The 21,028-nt window shown below is 38.1% G+C and overlaps 2 protein-coding genes across 3 annotated transcripts in view; one reads left to right on the top strand and one right to left on the bottom strand.

The window, feature by feature from the left end:
* The window catches only part of LOC306848186 (voltage-dependent L-type calcium channel subunit beta-1-like), a 39,486-nt gene extending 23,078 nt beyond the window's left edge, over positions 1 to 16,408 (bottom strand). The window contains exons 1-2 of one of the 2 annotated variants that reach the window (XM_079382574.1): positions 16,114 to 16,408; positions 11,301 to 11,387 (exon numbers count right to left, since the gene is read on the bottom strand). In XM_079382574.1, the coding sequence (XP_079238700.1) occupies positions 11,301 to 11,387; positions 16,114 to 16,206 (180 nt within the window). In that variant the 5' untranslated portion in view covers positions 16,207 to 16,408. Of the gene's footprint in view, positions 1 to 1,469; positions 1,699 to 11,300; positions 11,388 to 16,113 lie in introns of those variants that run through there. The other variant, XM_079382575.1, reaches the window with a different exon arrangement.
* A 1,786-nt stretch (positions 16,409 to 18,194) lies between these two features.
* Positions 18,195 to 20,616, top strand: LOC306857494 (large ribosomal subunit protein eL19-like). Its single transcript, XM_079397472.1, has 6 exons — positions 18,195 to 18,457; positions 19,298 to 19,404; positions 19,498 to 19,620; positions 19,822 to 19,942; positions 20,139 to 20,249; positions 20,426 to 20,616. Exons 1-6 carry the CDS (start codon positions 18,453 to 18,455, stop codon positions 20,547 to 20,549), a joined length of 591 nt encoding a protein of 196 aa, XP_079253598.1. The 5' UTR covers positions 18,195 to 18,452; the 3' UTR covers positions 20,550 to 20,616.
* The last annotated feature ends 412 nt before the right edge of the window (positions 20,617 to 21,028 follow it).

The following is a 21,028-nucleotide window of genomic DNA, read 5'->3' as shown; positions in this document are numbered from 1 at the left end:
ATCACAATTTTAATCTACTGACAGAAATAGCTTTATGATTCTCTGAAGGTTTACCAATATGCCGGTGAGTAAAAATATACAGTTAGGGTTACATTTTTCACATAAAAATATATATCTGGGGGTTCATACACTGTGCTCTCTTTGATAAAAGAAACAAACTGAGAAACATACAACATACTGTTTCTTTCAATGATTTTTAATATTTTAAATAACATGTGGATGTGTTTACGTACTTTTACCGTTTACAGAGTTCAGTGAGTGTAACGTGAGAGAGTCACAAATGCATGTTGCTTCTGGGAATGTGCAACAAAGCCATATGCTTCTGAATTGATTTGTTCCCAAAGCACTACATGGATCAGATTATGCATTATTTGTCCATAGGACAGCTGAATTGTTCAGGGTATTAAGTGAACAGTCTACACAGAATGACAAATAATGATATGAATGCATTGACCCCTGCAGCAAAGATTAGCATACGCTTCTGAACAAACCCTGAATTCTGTTTGCATCTGATACCATCCTCACAATCTGCATCAATCTGATCCTAGACACTCAAACATCTTCAAGCCACTTAAGCAATAAATCACAGCTTTATTATGCCACAGAATCTGACCATCAAACTTAAAGACACATTTAATGCCAGATCACATTTTAGAGACGTACTGCATATCTTACAGCTATACCCTGCTGTGAAAACCCAGTGAGACTAAACCTGTTGACGACACAAAAGACGACATTTTTCACATTTTCTCTGCATATTTCTAACCACAAAAGATGCCGATCAGCAGCCTTCAAATTCAACCGAACCACATCATTTTACAATTCATCGTAACTCTGATTTTTACCAAATACAGAGCTATTTTCCCTCAGCATTTCACCTGCTCTTTCATATTATACCACAGCATTTTAGCGTTTAAAAGCTCAAGACACTTAAGAAAGGCTCATCTAGCCTATAAAAAGCACCTGCAAAGATATGTTTTCACCCTTATTTCTTGTTCTACCTCTTTAAAAAGCTCCTTTAAAACTTTATAATTTAAGAACATAATGAAGAAACATAATTAATCACATCTGATGCAGTTCCACAACAACTTTATGAATAACTCTGTTAGCTGGTACATATAATTTGGTTGAATAATCACACTCCATGGGTGCCAAGACCAGACAGAAACCCTGACAAAGGGCCCTGTGACAGGGCAGCCAGCACCAGCAAGGTCCCTGAGCAGTGCTGGAGGTCTAATTTAAACCCAGCAGGCCTAAGCAGCTGCCCAGCCCAAAATGGAATCAAATGGCAGCATGAGAGAGAGAGAAGGAGAGAGAGAGAGGGAGAAAATAAAAGTAGAGAGAAGGTGCAAATAAGACATATGGATAAGAAAAGATCTATGTGTCTGAGGCATTTTTTGGACGCAGTCATTAGTACGCTTAATTAACCACCACACAAACTCGCACGGACGTTTCCGAGTGTTTCTTACCACTGTGGGCCTCTGAATCCGTGCGTTGGTCTCCATGGCATTCGCTCCTTGCCACGGTAACACAGAGTTACACCCAATGATCCCAGTCCACGCCGAACACGATGTGTGTGTGTGTGTGTGTGTCACACGAGGGTTTGTATTAATATGCGTGTAGCCGTGATGGGTGTGTGTTGCAAAAGTTAGCCAGAGCACTATACGTGTGTGTCAGGGACTGACCAGTTGCTCTGCTAACCTCATCACCCCCTCCTGGCTCATTCTGACACTCACAAACACACAAGCACACGCACACACACAGCTGAAACCTGTACTCAGTTTCTAAGTTGAAGGGGGTAAAGAGAGAGAGAGAGAGAGAGAGAGAGAGAGAGAGAGAGAGAGAGAGAGAGAGAGAGAGAATTGGGGGGGGGGGGGGGGGGGGGGGGGGGTCAAATTGCAGGACTTGTGCTACATTTGCAGACTGAGGGGTTAAATTTAGCTGTGACAGGCAGGGGCAGATCTCTCTCTTCGCCTCTCTCGTGTTTAAGTCTGGTATAGAGTCGCGAGTGCCAGAAAGAGTGGGAATGTAAACGTCAGTGACAGAAGGACAGAAAAGAAAGAAAGATAGAAAGAGCAGGAGGAGTTAGTGAGAGACCCTTTTGAACAATCCCCTCTCTGACAGAAGGCCACCTGACTCATTGTGTCTGTTACCAGTGGATCCCACACATCCGTTTAGTCAGTCACTCCACCTGAGGTTGACTCACACAAGTAGAACAGCTTCATTTAGTTCAAAATCATCTGCGTGTGACCTTGTTAATAGTGATAAACTGATATATATCGGTCAAGCTGATAAACCGGCCAGTATTTGAACACTTTCACATTATCGGCCCGTAACTCTGCCTGCAGAAGTGTTCGTTCTTCTTTGCGCTATTTCTAAAATATACTAACAGGGAGGTCAATCAGTGGTTAATGCACAGTTTCGGTTTTCAAATATTTTCACTGAAAACAGTTCATATTTATTTTCACCATATATGTGTATATCTCAGCTGGTATAATTAAACTATTAGTACACTACTGTGCAAAAGTTTGGGGTCTTTAAAAGACATTAAATAAATTTCTTCTGCTCACAAAGGCTGATTTTTTTTTTTTAAATACAGTAAAAACGGTTATATTGTTAAAACAGTACAATTTAAAATATGTTTGGAAATGTCATTTATTCCTGTGATGCCAAAGCTGATGCCAAAGCTGAAGAAAGTTCAAAAGAACAGCTTTTATTTGAAATATAAATATTTTGTTAGATCATAAAGATACATATAAATATAGTCACTTTTGAGAATTAAAAAAATATTACTGCCCCTAAACATTTGATTGGTAGTGTTTATCAAATACAGTTGCAGGAAAACATTTGTTGTAGTAAAACAATGAACAATTCTTAGTCTTCCATGTTTTCTTACATGCATGTTTGAGACGTGGTTAAAATCAGGCATTACTTCTAGTGAACAGCATAGTCCAAATTTGTTGAACTGAGAACATCTGAGTAAATCTGACCAATACCTGCAATCTTGTTTGGACTCCTGACTCCTGAAGTGTTCAGTGAATACATGATAATGCATTATTGCTTTCTACTATTTGCTTAAGCCTATTGTTGTAAAGTAATTTAAAATCATATCAAATTTTATATCCAATTTATGCAGAAATGTATGGTAAATCCACATCACATACCCACATTTTCTGCAAACCTCAAATGGTCACATAATTTTTCCTGCAACTGTGTATAATATATCGCAATCCAGTTATTGGCCTCAGTCACTGAAAAATCCATATTGGTCGACCACTGTCTTGTAATAGATTTAGTGCTTGTCAGCTGAACAAACACCCACATGTCACTTAACGTATCTGCTCAATAAATAAGTGAAAATGTCAGCACCAATAAATAAAGTGCAAAGGAAATACATAAATAAGATACAACATAAATTTTAGCTATAAGAGTCCCAGACACTGATGTAATGTACACGGCATCCTCAAGTGGTATGTGTTTGTCAGAACCACTAGAGGGCGACCTTTGACCCGCAGGAACAGCCTGTCCAACCAAGTATGTATGCTGCAGCCCGGAGACCTGCAAGTGGGAGGGACTTACGCCTCAAGTAGGTTGGGAGAGTGTAGGTTTAGTGTTGGGTTTGGTGTAGATGATTTTACAAATCCCACCCATTTACAGCTGACCCATCGTTTTGGAGCTGGCTCTGACCTCTGTTTATACCTAACTCTGTCCAACACCACTCACCCATCACCTCTCCATAACACTTTGACTGTCACAACACACCATCTTTGAAGTGCCAGACCACATCAGTAAGAACTCGGTCCCTTGTTCACTTAATTTACCACTGATTTCGTATTCAAAGAAGGCACAATTTGACACAGGATTTTCAAAAAGATTGAAAATAAAAGACAATGCTGTGCCGACTATATTGGATCCAACAGTAATGTTGCAACACACAAGTGTGAGTAACTGTTTTCATTACAGGATCACTATTGCTTTGTCTCTTCTTACAGATCGTTTGATATGTACTGAGGTTTGATGTGGTTTTGACCTAAATCACAGCAGCGTCCATCTATGAGGAATGTAGGCTGTCAAACATACACAACTGTTAGCCAATCATAGCAGTGGGAATTTACTTCTGAGTCTACAATCCGCCACACCTATTCAAACAGAGCGTTCAGATGAGGGGGGTTAAAAACAGGATAGAAAATAGCCTATAATCTCTAAATTATAATGTTTTTGATGTAAATATATTGATAACATTACAAGTGGACCTCAGAGAACAGTACAAAATAAAAACAAAGGCAGTTCATGACCCCTTTAAAGGAATAGTTCACATAAAACTTTCACTTCAACACGTTAATTGATGGACTGGAGTCGTGTGGATTATTGTGATGTTTTTATCAACTGTTTGGTCTCTCATTCTGACGGCACCCATTCACTGCAGAGGATCCATAAGTGAGCAAGTGATGTAATGCTAAATTTCAAGATCTGTTCTGAGAAAGAAAAACTCATCTACATCTTGGATGGCCTGAGAGGGTAAGAAAATTTTCAGCAAATTTTCAATTTTGGGTGAACTATACCTTTAAAAGTGCAGTTGCAAAAACAGACCGTTTAATTATCACGTACAGAGAGAAGTTGGAAAGAAGTAATGTAAAACTAAAATATGATAGACCCCCACCCCCCCACCCCTCGGGAAAATTCATAATACATCCTCTTTAAACCTGACTGAAGACATAAAAACATGCTATAAATCTTCCTTATCCTCTTTCATATACTTCCTGCATGCTACGCTTTTATATTTGGCCACGCTTGTATTTATCCAGCAATAAAACCACAGAGATAACTATAAAAGTGCTACTCCAGACAAAACAGATATAACCCAGACAAACAAACACAGTAAACAACTTGTGCAAACACACAAACATGCACTGAAGCAGATAGCACGCAGCGGCTTTTGTGTGGCATCAGGTGTGACCGTGGCATAAAGGGAAATGTGAGGGGATGTTCTGTTGTGCAGCTGCCATTTGAAGACGTGATCAAACACACCAGCCGGTCCCCAGAGAGCCAAGAAGCACTCAACCTCAGCACCAAAACCATGGAGGTCTGATCTAATGGCACCCAAACTAATGGGAAAATTAGAAAGTGATCCATCAGGAGAGCCCGCAGGGATGAGGGGGTCAATTATTCAGGGTACTCATCCTAATACACACTGGCTTGAGAGCCACACCCATTAACTCACAACACAATACTGTGTGTGTGTGTACGTCTGACAGTGGGACTGATACACGACCCCGGCTGGTTGCGAGCACACATTTTTGTCAGCAATCAACACATCGGCCTGTATACTTACACACACACACACACACACACCTATATACACAAGCACACTAATCCATTTGCCTCCTCCTCTTCCGACTGCGGGTCGATTCGGGGCCCTGTCACCATGGAAACCTAGCCAGTATAAGAGCACAACCGTGTATGTGTGTGTGTGTATATTTGTTCATATGTGTATATGCGTGGGTGTGTATGAGACCAAGGCCTACACAGATTTTCATACTTTCGGCTGCCAAAGAGGGGGCAGACACACGCGGAAACGTACTATATAATCATAAATATTCATAAATCTTGTATGTCCTTACAGAAGCAGTAAATATCTTCATCTTTAAAGGTACACAAGTTTGTGAGAGGAATGGGGGGGGGGGGGGGGGGGGGGGGGGGGGGGGTCAACCTTTCCAGTCTGCTTAGGGGGGGTTGGGAATAAAGATTCCCCTCCCCCAAGGAGGAGGTACTTTAGCATGAAACCCCTTGTGGTTGGGCAAATGTCGTTCAGCAGGAGCTACGAGGAGGGCTTTTGGAGTGGAGGACACATTTCAGCATGACACAGGAACCTTCCTTAAAATGTCAAGTGAACATGAGGGGAAGAAAAATAAAAACTTGATACTAACTATGTATTATATACTGCCTTACAGGACCTGATTACATTTAGAGTTGCAAGGATATTAAAGGGGTCATATGATGCGATTTCAAGTTTTGGAGTGTTACAAGCTGTTTGTGCATAAGATCCCTGAAGTTGCAAAGACTAAAGTCTCAAAACCAAAGAGATATTCTTTATAAAAGTTAAGACTCTGCCACGCCCCCCTAAAACGGCTCATTTAAACACACCCCCACATGTCTACGTCACAATGTATACACAATGAAAGAAGGCGGAACTATGATTCTCGCTGTAGTATTGTTGCTGACACCGGCGCCATGTCGTGGAGACACTGTTTTGTTGTGAAAGCGAAAGTACTTTGTTTGGGCTTCCAAAAGAAGACACAACTAGAAATCAGTGGTTAAATTGTGTTTACAACAGTGTTCCAGAACAGTTCAACCCAAATATTAGAGTGTGTGCAGCGCATTTTACGAAGGACTATTTCCTGAACCTGGAAGAGTAGCCTACAACGCTGGCTTGCACAAAGGCTGTTTCTATAAAGTGGGGCAATTCCAACTTTGCAAGGACACTCTGGCGCTTCTGACTCAGCCTGTAAGTATGTTTCTGCTACTGACTATTCAAACGTGAGTTTTGAGCTGTGTAGAGTAGCGCTTGTTGTTTGTCGTTTCTCTGATCACAAATGAAGACATGGTAATGTTTACCATGTAAAAAGACAGTATAAGTCATTATAATCAGTAATTATGTCCCCAGTGGATGCAACAAATGCCTCGTTTATAATGGGTTTTATTGTTTTTGTGTCGTTGCGCCGTGACACGGCATCACAATATGGTAAGACAGTGTAACATTTCCGTCTCACGCTTGAGGTATTCGTTAGGGATGTGCGGGACTAGTTGACTAAACGGTACAGCTCCTACTAGTCGACACTGAAAACAATAGTCGAGTACACGAGAGAAAAAAAAAACATGATGATTTTATCATTCAAATTACCATCATTTTAACGTTACATTTAAAACATTTTAAATAACAAGTTAAAATAAAACTTTTGAAAAATAATACATATCAAAAGATTTAAATATATACTTTTTTAAGAGCGTATCTGAGTGGAAACTACATTTTTACCTCGGACCTGGCATGCCTTTTCTTCATGTCAGTAGCGGTGAGCTCAAAATGACTACGCGAAAGACTAGCAAGGTGTGGGATTATTTTTTTTAATTAGAAGGAAATGGACAAGTTTTGCGTAAACTGTGTAATGTCAGATTGGCTTACAATAACTTTACTGGAGTGATGCGTAATCATTTTCAATACAGGCAAAGCCAGCAAATGTCAATGTCATACACTGCAACCTGCCGCTGCGGTCCGCAATCCCATCCGCGCCGTCTATTCCTCTAACGAAGACATAATGAGCGTTGCATATCTAACGAAGTGAGAGATTTCCAGGCTCTTTTCGAAACTGTCTGCTTGCTTGTAGTTATCTTTCTGAGTGCCTGTGACTTCAGTTCCTGCCGAGCACGTTTTTTTTTTTTTTTAAGCGCAGAATCGCTTCTACTCCCGTCTTTCGCCAGACCACGTTAACATTTTAAATTCACTGAACAAATGCGCATGGTCTAAGTAAGTAAAACGAGCATGGTTTTGTTTTTAGACAATATAGCCAACATGGAGTAAATTTTTAAAAGCCGTTTTAATGCTATTCCTTGATAAACTTTCCTATTCTTTTTGACTTTTGTTTTAATATGTGTTTTAATATGTTGCCTAACATTATATGAAAATGAAGAATTCTGTCAGTGTATTGATTGCTTTGCTCCAGCCGATCTGAATAAATAAGCTATGTACTGGTTTATGTTGAGTGTATGCTCTTCCTTTTTTTCTGTTTAACATCCGCCTACAATTAAATGATGATAACGCGAGGCAAGCATACGGCATAATCGTGACCTATTTTAGCAGAATTCATTGAGGGATTTGACAGTGTGCTTCAAAGATGAAGTATTTCAGGTGTAGGTTGTTATATAGACACGGGCACAGTTTTTTTCTTTTTTTCTTTTGCCATTTTTTGGGGGTTTCTAGCTTTTAGACTAGATTAGTCGTAGTGCACATCCCTAGTATTCGGCCAATCAGAGCACGCCTCGCTTCTCAGAACGATGAGCTTTGTAAAAATCGACGTGTTTCAGAAAGGCGGGGCATAGAGGAGCAACAATAATGTACAGTATGAGGAAAATAATGTGTTTTTTTAACCTTAAACCTCAAACAAATTGCATTACACCAAATACACAATGACCCCTTTAAAATTCAGACCAAAATGATAAGCCGGTAATTATTTCCATGCCCGATAACTAATACAGGGCTCATATTAAAATAGTTTTTTTTTGTCTTAAAAAAAAACAAAGTAAACCTAAAATCAATTGTTCAAAAGTTACAACTGAATTTAGACATCACAACATTATAAAGTAGTATGACAAATGGATATTAATTTTGAGAATGAGATTAAATATTAAGAATGAGATAAAGAATGAGTCAAATGAGATCCCATTTAACACAGCTATTCAATTATTAATTAATTTATTTATTTGTTAAGAAATTAACTTCAGGTGTAAAAATAGGAGAAATAGGCAAGCACAATTATCCAATATTGATTGAAATATATTACTTTTTGAAGGTTTGTTAGTAGTAAAAATATTTTTTATAGAAGTGATAATGCATTAAATTGATCGAAGACATTTAAAACTTTACAAAGGATTTATATATAAACGCTGTTCTTTCAAACAGTGTATCACAATTTCCACAAAAATATTAAGAGGCAGATCTATTTTCAACATAGCTAAAAAAAAGTAATGTTTAAGTAAAGCATAAAATATTAAAGAGATTTAACCTCTTAAGACCTGAGAAAAAAGTTTTAGGAAGTAAAGAAAATTTTTTTTTTAAAATTATATTTCATTCATAAGTTATGCTATGTCCTCGTTTGAGGACAACGGGACTCAATTTCTTTGAAAAACTAAAAAGACATGAATGAACATGCATGGGGAAAAACAACTGATTTTTTAAAATCACCAATACACTTTTAGTTTAAGATTTTTTTTTTTTTACCAAACTTTGTATAAAGATGATTCTCAACTATGTTATAACAGAATGATTCGATATAGCTTATTTCTTTCTGTAAAATATTTATTTCTGCAAAATGTGAGTAAAATGGCCATAAATGGGTTTTCTCATTATATACACTGCAGTGTTTCCCCTGCCATTATCTTAGGAGGGCGGCCCGCCCCTCTGAAAACTGCTCTGAAAATCACTCCATGTTTCATTTGAGTAAAACTATACTCACAGAAATGTAAAGGTATTCACGGCAACCAGTCAAAATAAAAGTTTGGCTTTCAGTTGTAGACATTGCGGCAGAAATATATTCCTATTGTTCAGTAGAATGTACGTAATAGCCTACTAAAATGATTAAAACCTTATTTTTAATGAATAATCGTAAAATATGTCTTAATGTTTTAATTGTAATATTAAATCCCCTTTATTAAAAAAAAAAAAAAAAAAAAAAAGATTTGTTTAATTTTCATTAATTAAAAGATAAATTAAATGAATGTTTTTATGCAGGAAAAAAACACCCCCCCCCCAAAGCCATAAACCTAGGGGAAATACTGCAATGTATCTATAAACTAAATCTAATTTGCATATTAATGTGTTTTTGGAGCAGCATGTAATGAAAAAAAAAAAGTGTAATAATGGGAGTAATAATTGACCAGATTTTCATAATAATATATATTTCATAGAATACTGAAATATAATTTCTTTCCCTATTTATTTGTCATGTCTCCCGAAATGTGTAATAAACATGCTTTTAGTCCCGGCGTCTTCATATGAGGACATGTCTGAAATCAATATCCTGTTTCGTAACAGAAGGTCATATTTTGATTTGAAACCCCACAACATTTTCCTGAGGCGTTGATTTATGACACACAATTTAAAAATTAGACAGATTTAAATGATAATTACAAAATATTACCATATTTCCATAAGAGTGTCACTAAATTAATTTCAGACATTTTTGAAGACCAAGGAGAGGGAGTGGTCGTGGTGAAACATCCGATCATCCAGACTTAAAACTGTGGCATGTTTAGTCTCAGAGAAATTCACTAAAATATAATGTCCTCATATGAGGACGCATGGTCTTAAGAGGTTAAGAGATTAAAAAAAGATTTTTTAAAAATCTTACCAACACCAAACTTTTGAACGGTAGTGTAAAATACCAAGTAATACAGATAAATTAATATGACATGTACTTTTGCAAATGTAGTAAAGTATACCATGCGTGCAGAAAACTTGCATAACAGACAATATATATACTGCATAATGCAAAAATAGAACCGTATTTATGTTAGTGTACTATTTCAAACATACCCACTGTGCGCTTCTCTGAACAACAAATTTGTTTGTTCCCATTTTAAAATAAATCTTGAAATAACAGGAAACAACAAAAAGAATGGCTGAACTGCATCCTGCAGACACGAAGAATAGAGATGTTCCAATGAAAAGGAGAAGAAGTGCACAAACATCCACAGACCAACAGCAGAAACTACAGGCCAGTGCCTTTGACCTCACACTGTCCGCACAGGAAGGCTCGGTATGGAAATGACTGGAGCTACTGTACATGCAGCTATAACTTGGCATGTAACTATTTTAAAATGGATGCTGAGAACCTGAAAACTAAATTTCATGGTGCATGATGGTTCCAAAAGGGGAATTATACCTTATGGCGCTTTTCCACTGCGTGGTACGACTCGGCTCGGTTCAGAACGGCACGGCACGGTTCAGTTCGACTCGGTTTGCATTTCCACTGCAGATTAGTACTGCTTTTAGAGTGGGCGGGATTATTCACGTGTCGTTATAGTTGCGCCGCCTCTACTTCCGTGACTCCTGAAAAACTTTTAAATTCCACTTCGCTCCATGCTCTCGCTGGATCCTCTCCTCGGCTATCAAAGAGAGAGACGTCTGTACTTCCTCAACAGGAAACGAAACAGCCATTTTTGGTTGTTAAAAAAGGTGTGCTCATTCAAAATGGTTGCGTTCGATCCTTCGCTGGCTGTGCCGATTTAAATCTAGCGGGTCTGTTGTGTCTCGTGCCGAAAGTTCAATGACGCAGGCAGAGACGATTCTCTCCGGCCAATCAGTGATCAGCAGAGTTTACACGTCACGTTTTGTAACGGTACGGCTCGCTTGGAACCTCGGCCGAGCTGGTACTAAAAAAGTACCAGGTACTGTACCCAGTGGAAAACCCCCAAAAGTGTGCCGTACTGAACTGTACCGTGCCTTACTATGTAGTGGAAAAGCGCCATTACAAAGACTTCTGCGAATGAGGCAAGAGTGACAGACACAAGACATTTGGGCGTCTTACCTGTCGGACGAAGCTGTTAGAGGTTGTGTCTGAGGAGGTGCTGCCATCTGAACGTTTGAAACGGCTCTTCCTCTTTGCATACTTCCCCTGAATCAAGAGAGAGAAAGAAATTAGAAAAGAACCGATACTTTTTTGTATTTATGCCCACTCACTCTCACACACACACACACACACACACACAAAAAGTGGATTCTGGGCCCTGTCTCTGTGTCCAGATATGATTACCCATAATTACTCATGTCCGCCAGTGTTCTCTGGGAATCAGTAATCTGATTGGCCTTAACACTGGCCAATGGCCTGGCTGCCCTCGGCAGGGCCCTCTATGTGGCATTCATAGGCGCCAGACTCCGTTGCCACGGAGATCAGAAGGCGGCTAATTGGGTTTGGTGGCACTAAAAGACCCTGATATATCAGGCAACACTGTAATATCCTCAAAACCAGTATTCACAGTGATGCACACAAGCTTTCTGAACTAAATGTTTGCAAAACCATTGTTTTTCTTCACCTGAAACCCACAACTCCTTCCCCTTTCCATCAGGCAATCAACTACAACAACCAACAGGGGGTTCAACCGTAATTTTACGAAGCTACGAGAATTTTTTTGTACACAAAGAAAACAAAAATAACGACTTTATTCAACAATTTGTCTCCTCCGTGTCAACCTAGCGCCATTTTAGAGAGTATCCAAATACAAAAAGTATTCTCGTAGCTTCGCAAGATTACGGTTGAACCCCTGATGTCACATGGATTATTTTACCGATCTCCTTTCTACGTTTCTGGACGTTGATTGTGTTAATTACATTGCTGTCTATTGGAGGGTCAGAGAGCTGTTAGAATGCATCAAAAATATCTTAAATTGCATTCTGAAGACGAACAAAGCTTTTATGGGGTTGGAACGACATGGGGGTAAGTGATTAATGACTAAATTTAAATTTTGGGGTGGAGTAACCCTTTAAGGAAATAAAATGTATATAATCAAATTACTAATAAAGTCTGATAAGTCTTCTGCTGTGTAGGTGATTTTGGGAAAACACAGACAGAAAACAAGCCTCAGCCACAAAGGTTTTCTGCACTGGTTACTCTAACTGCACAATATTATGTTTACAGACACAAACCATGTTGCAAGCTTCCTGGAAACTATTGAATAAATCAAACCACAATGCCATTGCTTTCCCAATATTGGTAATATCCCAAGTTCTTGCCTCTATGAGTGCCAGTGAAATCATAAAACATTCATTTAAAAGCGAACAGAACCACACTGTCTGCATTGCTATTGCGTCATCATAAAAGGTTCATAATAGACATTATGGTCACAAAAAAGGCATAATTGAGCACTGCCATTGCAAGTTACTGTGGTATATGCCAGACACAAGAAATACTTCTTTACCTTAGATAATGCATTTCAATAGTATTAAAGTCAACATAAACTCAGTTACCCCAATTTACTTCCTTAAGACACAATCCTGGTTTTGCTGTGCATAAAATCACTTGTTTGCATCATTCCCAGTAAAGAAATGCTTAAAATAATGCAGAACTAAAATTAAACATTATATTAAAATTTAGGGTCTAATGCCATTTCATGCATTCTGACTTATTTACACTGCAAAAGAGTTGAATTTTTATGCAAAACATAACCAAAGACTCAAAAAACGAGTTGGACGTGGCAAATACACTCCTTCGGTGTATGTGTAAGTTTCGAGTATGGCCCTGTATGATGTCATAAAGGGCAGAATTACTTGTATTCTCCCAGAAGAGTGCGAGAGCAAGAGCACACCCATCAATGTGCTTCATTCAGGTTATGGAGGATGCTGGGATCCGATTCTGGATAGAATATGGCAGAATCTGATTTTTAGCCATAGTTAATTTAAGTCAATTAAGTTTTTGTTCCCGTTTTATTTGTCTCAATGTTACAGTTTGCAGATGATCTATAAGATTATCATGAGAAACTGTGTGTGATGTCCTCTTTAGAAAACTTGAAATGCAAATACTTGACAGGATTCTTGTTTGTAATGATCCAATCTATTGCTACAGGATAAAGTCCTGCTGCACTACATTTTCCTTCTTGAATGTGTTTCACTCTGAAATGTATCTGATTATGGAAGTAAAATGGTTTAAAAACAACATTTGACATTGACTTTAACATGCTATGTTTGAGATACCTTGTCTTTAAATCTTGGTTACTTGGTTCCCTTTAATCATAACTGTTCTGGAACCTTATAAAATAATGTTATTTTAGTAATACTTACATAATTATAATACAATCTTGAATTAGCCTTTATGTTTATCGAGTTTTTATTTGAATTTTAAGTCAAGTTTAGATTTAGTTAAGTTTTAGTAATTTTGTTGTATGCTTACATTCTTTTATCTATATATATTTATTTTTTATTTCAGTTTTAATTTCAGTAATTTTAGTTCTTCACCCTAAACTTGTTTCAGTTAGTCAATTTTTCATTAAATTTTTTAAGCTTAAGTTTCATGTACTATTTATATATTATTTTATTTAATCTTTATTTCAATAACTGCAGCAGTTTTAGTTCACAATAACAACACTGAAAATAACCTTCTTGTATTTTTTCCACACATAAAATGTTTTAATCTAACAATCATCTTTAAACACCATGAACTGTTTAATGTGGAAGGTTTGTGAGAGGCTGGAGATGCTCATATAAAGCAAAACCAGATCTGAGAAAGGCCAGCAAAATGTCAAGGGAGGGAGGAGGGATGTATTGCTATGGTGATGAGAGATTTCCTGTTGACAAACAGCCTCTGAGGCTAATTAGGTAATTAAGGAGGAAAAGCTGTGCCATGGGGCAGGGGGAAGGATTTGAGAGTTACACAGTGTCACCACTAGTTCATCACAGCAAGAGGAAAGGAGAGGAGAGAAGGCTTAATGAAGTTTAAACACAGTGTCCTTAATTGACCATGTGTGGCTAATGATATCAATCCAATTAAAACCCACTTAAGTGTAAAAAAAAAAAAAATTCAACAAATCTAGAAAATGCACTTTTTTCGATACTCAACCGGTTTGCTCTCACACACATACACACTCGCTTCTCAACACTCCACCTCCTCACAGCTATGTATAGACATGATTCAGATAGAGCACCTCTCCACAGCACAGGTCACACACATTCACACTACCGCATTATATAAAGACCATTATATAAATACAGCCCTAGCCACCAGAAACACTACTGAAACATCCATCCACACACCACACGCAGTAACAAGCCGTGCTGAACAGGATGACTGAGTGGCCTGTATGGAACAGGTGTACATTCACACATCGACCGTCCTCCGAAACAATTCACAACCAGTGAACAGGGCAGAGCCAGAGAGAGGCATCACTAAATGTTTTTACATTTTGTAATAGTTGTCCTTCGTGTAAAAATATGGATCTCAAAATCAGTCACTGATAAAGGGGTCAAAATCTGGAAAATCAAAAAATGTGCAGAACCTGCAGGATTTTTTTTTCTTTTTCCCAAAGAACAGCAGGCAGTTGAACTGCTCAGGACAAACAAGGGACTCATAAACAATTATCACAAAATATAAACACTTGTTTACACATCCAGGTAACGACACAGTATTCAACAGTGTGTAAACTTTTGATCTGGGTCATTTTTATAAATTCAGTTATTATTTTGTCTTGTGAAGTATATGTAAACATCTGAAATAGCTTATTCAGGACAGTGCCAAATAAAAAAAATAACATGCAATTTTCAAGATCCCTCATATTTGGTAAAAAAAACAAAACAATTATTAACATTTTGTATATTTTGCAATGGATATGTAATCTTGTGAGCAGAACTGAATCCAACTAAATGGTGACTGGGAAGCTGTTTGGGGCATTTTTGTTACTTTTTTGGCAGCAAATGGTAATTTTGCACACTTGCTGCAGTAAGAGATAGATAGATAGATAGATAGATAGATAGATAGATAGATAGATAGATAGAGTTACTATTTTTAATCATTTGAAAGTACAGGTCACAATAAGTATGTGGTTTAATTTTTACATAAATATATCGGCTACACTGAATGGTGCTGGAACATTATTTCACCCATATTTTGACATTTTATTTTCACAAGTTATTTGAAACAGACACTTTACTTGCATTTAATATGCTGTATAGAAAATCACTTTGGTAAATTTTATTTGATGCAGTTACCAAAATGGGGCATCTGGTCTTTAACCAATAGATAGATAGATAGATGGTCTGGTAAATATAAATGATATATCTATGTGGGTTTGGGGTAAAATCTCCGCGGTGGAAGCGCTGTGATGACATTACGCTTTACCGCTTACGTTGTGTCAGACACCACTTTTAATCAACTTTAACGTTAAACGGCTCATGAGAGCAGCCCTGCTCTAATATCAGACGTACTTTAAACTAAAAAAAGCGATCTCTTGTTTAACAGCATAACTTATCAACAGAATAGACTGTCATAAAAAATGCAAGACTCTAGTAGGCCAGCTGTCTAGAGGGGCTAGGTGACGAAATAATGATATCCCACTAATTACCAGAGGAAATGCACTTTATACCCTAATGGTGCACTGTGTTCAAAACAAAGTAGCTCATACATAAACAACTTTGAGTCGCAGCGCACTTTTAAAAGATCTTGTAGCGAGAGCAAAGATGCTGTCTTGTTGCTAAGTAACCACTACACGAGCAACGGCTGTTAACTGCTAATCCTCGCCGTAAACAAAATCTGTGTTTTTCACTCAGTTATTCTTAAATAACGGACGGCGGGTTGTATTTTGTATTCCACTGGTTGCATGCACTCGTCTATGAGCAGTACAGTGTCTCTCTCTTACCTGAGCGTGAGAGCCGTGGTGGTCAAACATGTCCATTTGGATTTCCTGGGTTGAGGTGGAAGGCGTCCTGGACATAATACCCTCCTGTACCATTGATTTAAACTTTAAATTCGGTTTTATTGTTTCATTTAGAGCCTGCTTTCAGCTTATTATGCATTGTAAAATAATTAAAGGTAAAATAAAAGAGCCGAAGGTGGTTTTCCTCCTTCCTGTGGCTTCCAGATGGCTTGTCACTGCGCTGTTGCGCCCCCAGCTCTAGCAGTGTTGAGCTCAAACACTCTCCCTTTGCAAATACAACGAACCTAGTCTCCAGCTGTTCAGCGGAGGGACAAGCCCCGCCCTCCTTCTCTTATCAAGCAATCAGATAGGGATGGGGCGGGGCTAGTCGACTGTCTGCGCACCGATTGGTTGATCGAATCGAAATTACTATGAGATGGATGATGGCTGCTCTACTCCGCACTCTACTGTGCATAATGGCATCGGCACAATGCTGCTCCATATGAACGATAAATGACCACACCCATTGATTCTGTATATTAAGGAAAATCACAATATGCCATTATGGACAAAAGTATTGAGACACCGCCTTCTAATTAACAGGTTTGACTACTTTACAAATCTTAATGTTAATAATGATATGCTAGAGACTTGTGTGCTTCTAATTTTACAACAACAACAGTTTGGACAGGACTCTTTTAACATGACAATGCGTGTGTATAAAGCACATGTGAAAAAAAATAAAAGAAAGGATTGATTCAGTCAGTGTGGAAGAACTTGACTGGTCTGCAGAAATCAAAGTCCTAATCCCAGTTGAACACCTCTGGCATGACTTTAAATGCAGACCTTGAGCCAAAAACTCATCACCAAACACTATTGACTTGTACATATGGGTACAGTCATTTTAGACACTTTCAAAACTCTTGCAACAGAGATAGATGGACATCATTTTTTAAAGACATGAATTATGTTTCCATTTTTGTTGCCACAGTTTTGTTAGTGCCTTTTTCTGTTTTAAAGAAGGAGGTGTCCCAATACCTTTGTCCATATAGTGTACGTACAAGTCATTGGTGTTTGGTGATGAGTTTTTGACTCAAGGTCTGCATTTTAAATCACACCAGAGGTGTTCAGCTGGGACTTTGCTTTATGCAGACCAGTCAAGTTCTTCCACACTGACTGAATCAGTCATTTTTCTTTAACCTTGTCTTATACACAGATGCACTGTCATGTTAGAATAGAAAAGGGTCCTGTAAGAACTGTTGCTATATTATTAGAAGCACACAATTCCCTAGAATATCATTATATGCTTAAACATTTGTACTCACGAAATTACTAAAGTAGTCAAACCTGTTCATTAAAAGGGAGTGCCCCAATACTTTTGGCCATATACCCCCGGTTTCACAGACAAGGCTTAAGCCTAGTCCTAGACTAAAATGTCTGAGCTGTTTCAACTGAAATAAATTTGCACTGACTGATCTTAAAACATGCCTTTGTTTTGTCTCAAGATGCACCCTGTTTTTTTCTAAGCATGCTTATAAAAATTACTTAATTGTCTTAATTGAACTATGGCCTAATCCTGGTTTAGTCTAAACCCTGTCTGTGAAACCGGGCCATAGTGTATGTAATATATTATTGTGTTAACCAGTCTAAGTAATTGGAAAACTGTATTCCTGTTTGCTAAAAATGACTCGGTTAGTGTGAGATTTTTTTTTGGTAGCCTGTCTACCAACTTAGTTTCCTGCATTGCCCTCTCACTCATTCAACAGTCAAAGACGAATAAAAAGGGACTAAACAGAATATTCAAATAACCAGTAACCAAAGATGGAAACTACCCAGGCTTTTCTAATAATTGGCACATTCTCATTCATTTTTCTAATACTGCACTCTGCATTTATTGTCTCACCATCACCAATCTATGTCAAATATGAATTCACTACAATATACTACAAGTTCTCATCTTCCAACAGGTAAAACGCTGTCCTCGTGTGGCCTTTTCATGAAACAGCGCTCAAAAATTAGCCTACAAATATCACTGCCTACAGTTCCCAGCAGTCTCATTTGTGGACCGTACCATCATTCCTGTTGCCGAGGTAAGCATATCATGCCTTAAACATATATCATTACTCTTACCTGAAGAAGTTATAATAGAATTGTGTAAAGTACTGAATGTACATCGAACAAATTTGTTTAATACTTTTCTCATAACTATCTACTTTTGTATTAATCTTGTGGTAATCGCTTCCCTGTGTAGTAGTCGCACCCCTCCTCCCCGGAATATAACTGTATAATCGCAAAGGTCTCCTGCATTGACAGCCTCTTTCAATTTCCGCTGAGTAGCAGCCATGAGGTAAATTTCTTTACACGTGTAATACTCGATTTTTATCGTCAATCTAACTAAGAAAAACGGCCTATCTTGAGGTAGACGTTCTTTAAACTTTTTAATAAACAGGTAATGAAACGTCTGAAGACGATTTATGGTGTAATGTTGCTAGAAGCGTATAATCGCCATGTTGCGTCGTGGTATTAGCAATCGTCTGGATTCTGTTACACTGCACACACTAAAAGGTTTCTCACAAACGTTTATCACTGTGTGGTAGTTTGTTTTAATGTGCGTTTCTTGTACATTACTATGTTGTATTTTTGTTTATTGGAGGCGGCAAAAGTCCATAAGCTGTGTAGCCCGGTTAGCAAACGTGCTCAACATGCTCAAACATGCCCCGAATATAGACTAGGGTCACTTCGACGGCCTGCCCATCTTAAAAACAGGAGCAGATACAAGGCCATTTGGACTCATCTTTCCATATTTTGATAGATTCGAGTTAGATGACTGGTTTGTTTTGTTGTATTAATATAATAGTACATTAATAATAAAAAAATACCCTAGTTACGTGTAGTGCGTTAGGCCAATTGAGACCTGTAATAGCACTTGCATATCATTGCTCTTTTGTTGATTTTGATGACTTCTGTTGTTCTCATTTGTAAGTCGCTTTGGATAAAATATTCTGTTAAATGACTAAATGTAAATGCAGTTACTTGTGTAAACCTAAAGTGGTGGCAAGTTTATAGAAATGAAAGACAACTTGTTAGGTATTAGTGTATATTATGTTAAATTTATGAAATTGTGACTTTTTTGTACCGAATGACAATTTATGTGATGGATCTAAAACTGTTTTTGTTTTTTCTCCAGCATGCTCAGGCTTCAGAAGAGGTTGGCGTCCAGCGTTTTGCGCTGTGGCAAGAAGAAAGTGTGGCTGGACCCAAATGAAACCAATGAGATTGCCAATGCCAATTCTCGTAAGTAATTAGGACCTCCTTTAGTACTTTTTTCTGCATTCGTGCAAACACAGTTTTTGCCTTTTAGTAATTTTCTTCATTTCAATCTTTTAGGGCAGCAGATTCGCAAGTTGGTGAAGGATGGGTTGATCATCAAGAAGCCTGTAACCGTTCACTCTCGTGCTCGATGCCGCAAGAATACCCTGGCACGGCGAAAGGGTCGTCATATGGGCATTGGTGTGTACTAGTTTAATGGCATTTTGTTATTAGTTGCTATTGCCATGAGAACGGGAATCATGGCAATCCAAAGGGTGGCTTTATACAGTCTTGCAAATTAATGGGGCAAAAGATAGTTCTGGACTCCAGGGCAGTAAAAAGTGGGCATTTATACTTGAACTCTTTTCTGACTGTGTTGTTATTGGCTGTGTTTGCATGCAGGTAAGAGAAAGGGTACGGCAAATGCTCGTATGCCAGAGAAGCTGTGCTGGATGAGACGTATGCGTATTCTGCGACGACTTCTGAGACGTTACAGAGAGGCCAAGAAGATTGACAGGCACATGTAAGCTCTTGTTTTCATTTTAAGTTTATGCAGTGATGCTCAGTAACTGTATAACAAGATTTTATAACTACTGTAGTGAACACATTGATTTGGCGAGATCCGTTTTTGTTACTAACAACTTAGTCTGTCTGAAATACAGTCTGAAAGTGTGGATCCACAAATGAATAAATGTATAACAATTCTGTTTCTCCTTCAGGTACCACAGCTTGTATCTGAGGGCAAAGGGTAACGTGTTCAAGAACAAACGTATCCTGATGGAGCACATTCACAAGCTCAAGGCAGACAAGGCCCGCAAGAAGCTCTTGTCGTAAGTGTCCAAATAACATTACCCAGTGTGCACTGAATCACTACCAGCAACAAAGTTTGAATTGAATGGGGAAATTAGTGAGAGATTCTATGGCAATAAGCTGTAAATGTGTCAAAATATTGGTCTGAGACTGCTGTAAAGAGCAATGCTAATCTGTGTGTCCCTTCACCCTGCAGTGATCAGGCAGAGGCTCGTCGTACGAAGACCCGTGAGGCACGTAAACGTCGTGAGGAGAGACAGCAGGCTAAGAAAGAGGAAATCATTAAAACTCTTTCCAAGGAAGAGGAGACCAAGAAATAAGATTCTTATTTTCCTGCCCCAAATGTTCTTCAGCTCACCTAAGTGATAATAAATACACTTTGCTACAGCTCTTTGGTCTCCAGAGTGTTTATGGATGTACATGCATACGGAGGGGTCATTTTAAGGGTCAACACAGGACATGAAGCTTTAGAAATTCTTACAACACTGTCAAAGGAACACAATTTTTCTAGATAAAATAAAGACATACAATGTTTATAGCATAATAACATTTAATTGTGTAAACACTAAATAAGTTATATTAATGCAAAACACTGCAGGTGATTAGGGATTAAAATTTGAACTAATAGATATCAACATATTTCCCTAGTTGATTAATCATAGTACTTTAAGACAGCTGAAATGTTACCTTTATGTAAATGAGGCACTAATTAAATATGCACACATTTGCAATTATTTGAACCCTAATCTGAATATTGGCTAAAGCCAGATTCAAAATTCTTGTTTCATTTTGTTCACAT

Source organism: Barbus barbus, assembly GCF_936440315.1.
Source record: "Barbus barbus genome assembly, chromosome: 3".
Lineage (NCBI taxonomy): Eukaryota > Metazoa > Chordata > Actinopteri > Cypriniformes > Cyprinidae > Barbus > Barbus barbus.
Note: the sequence above shows the minus strand (reverse complement) of the source record. Positions and strands in the feature narration are given on the sequence as shown.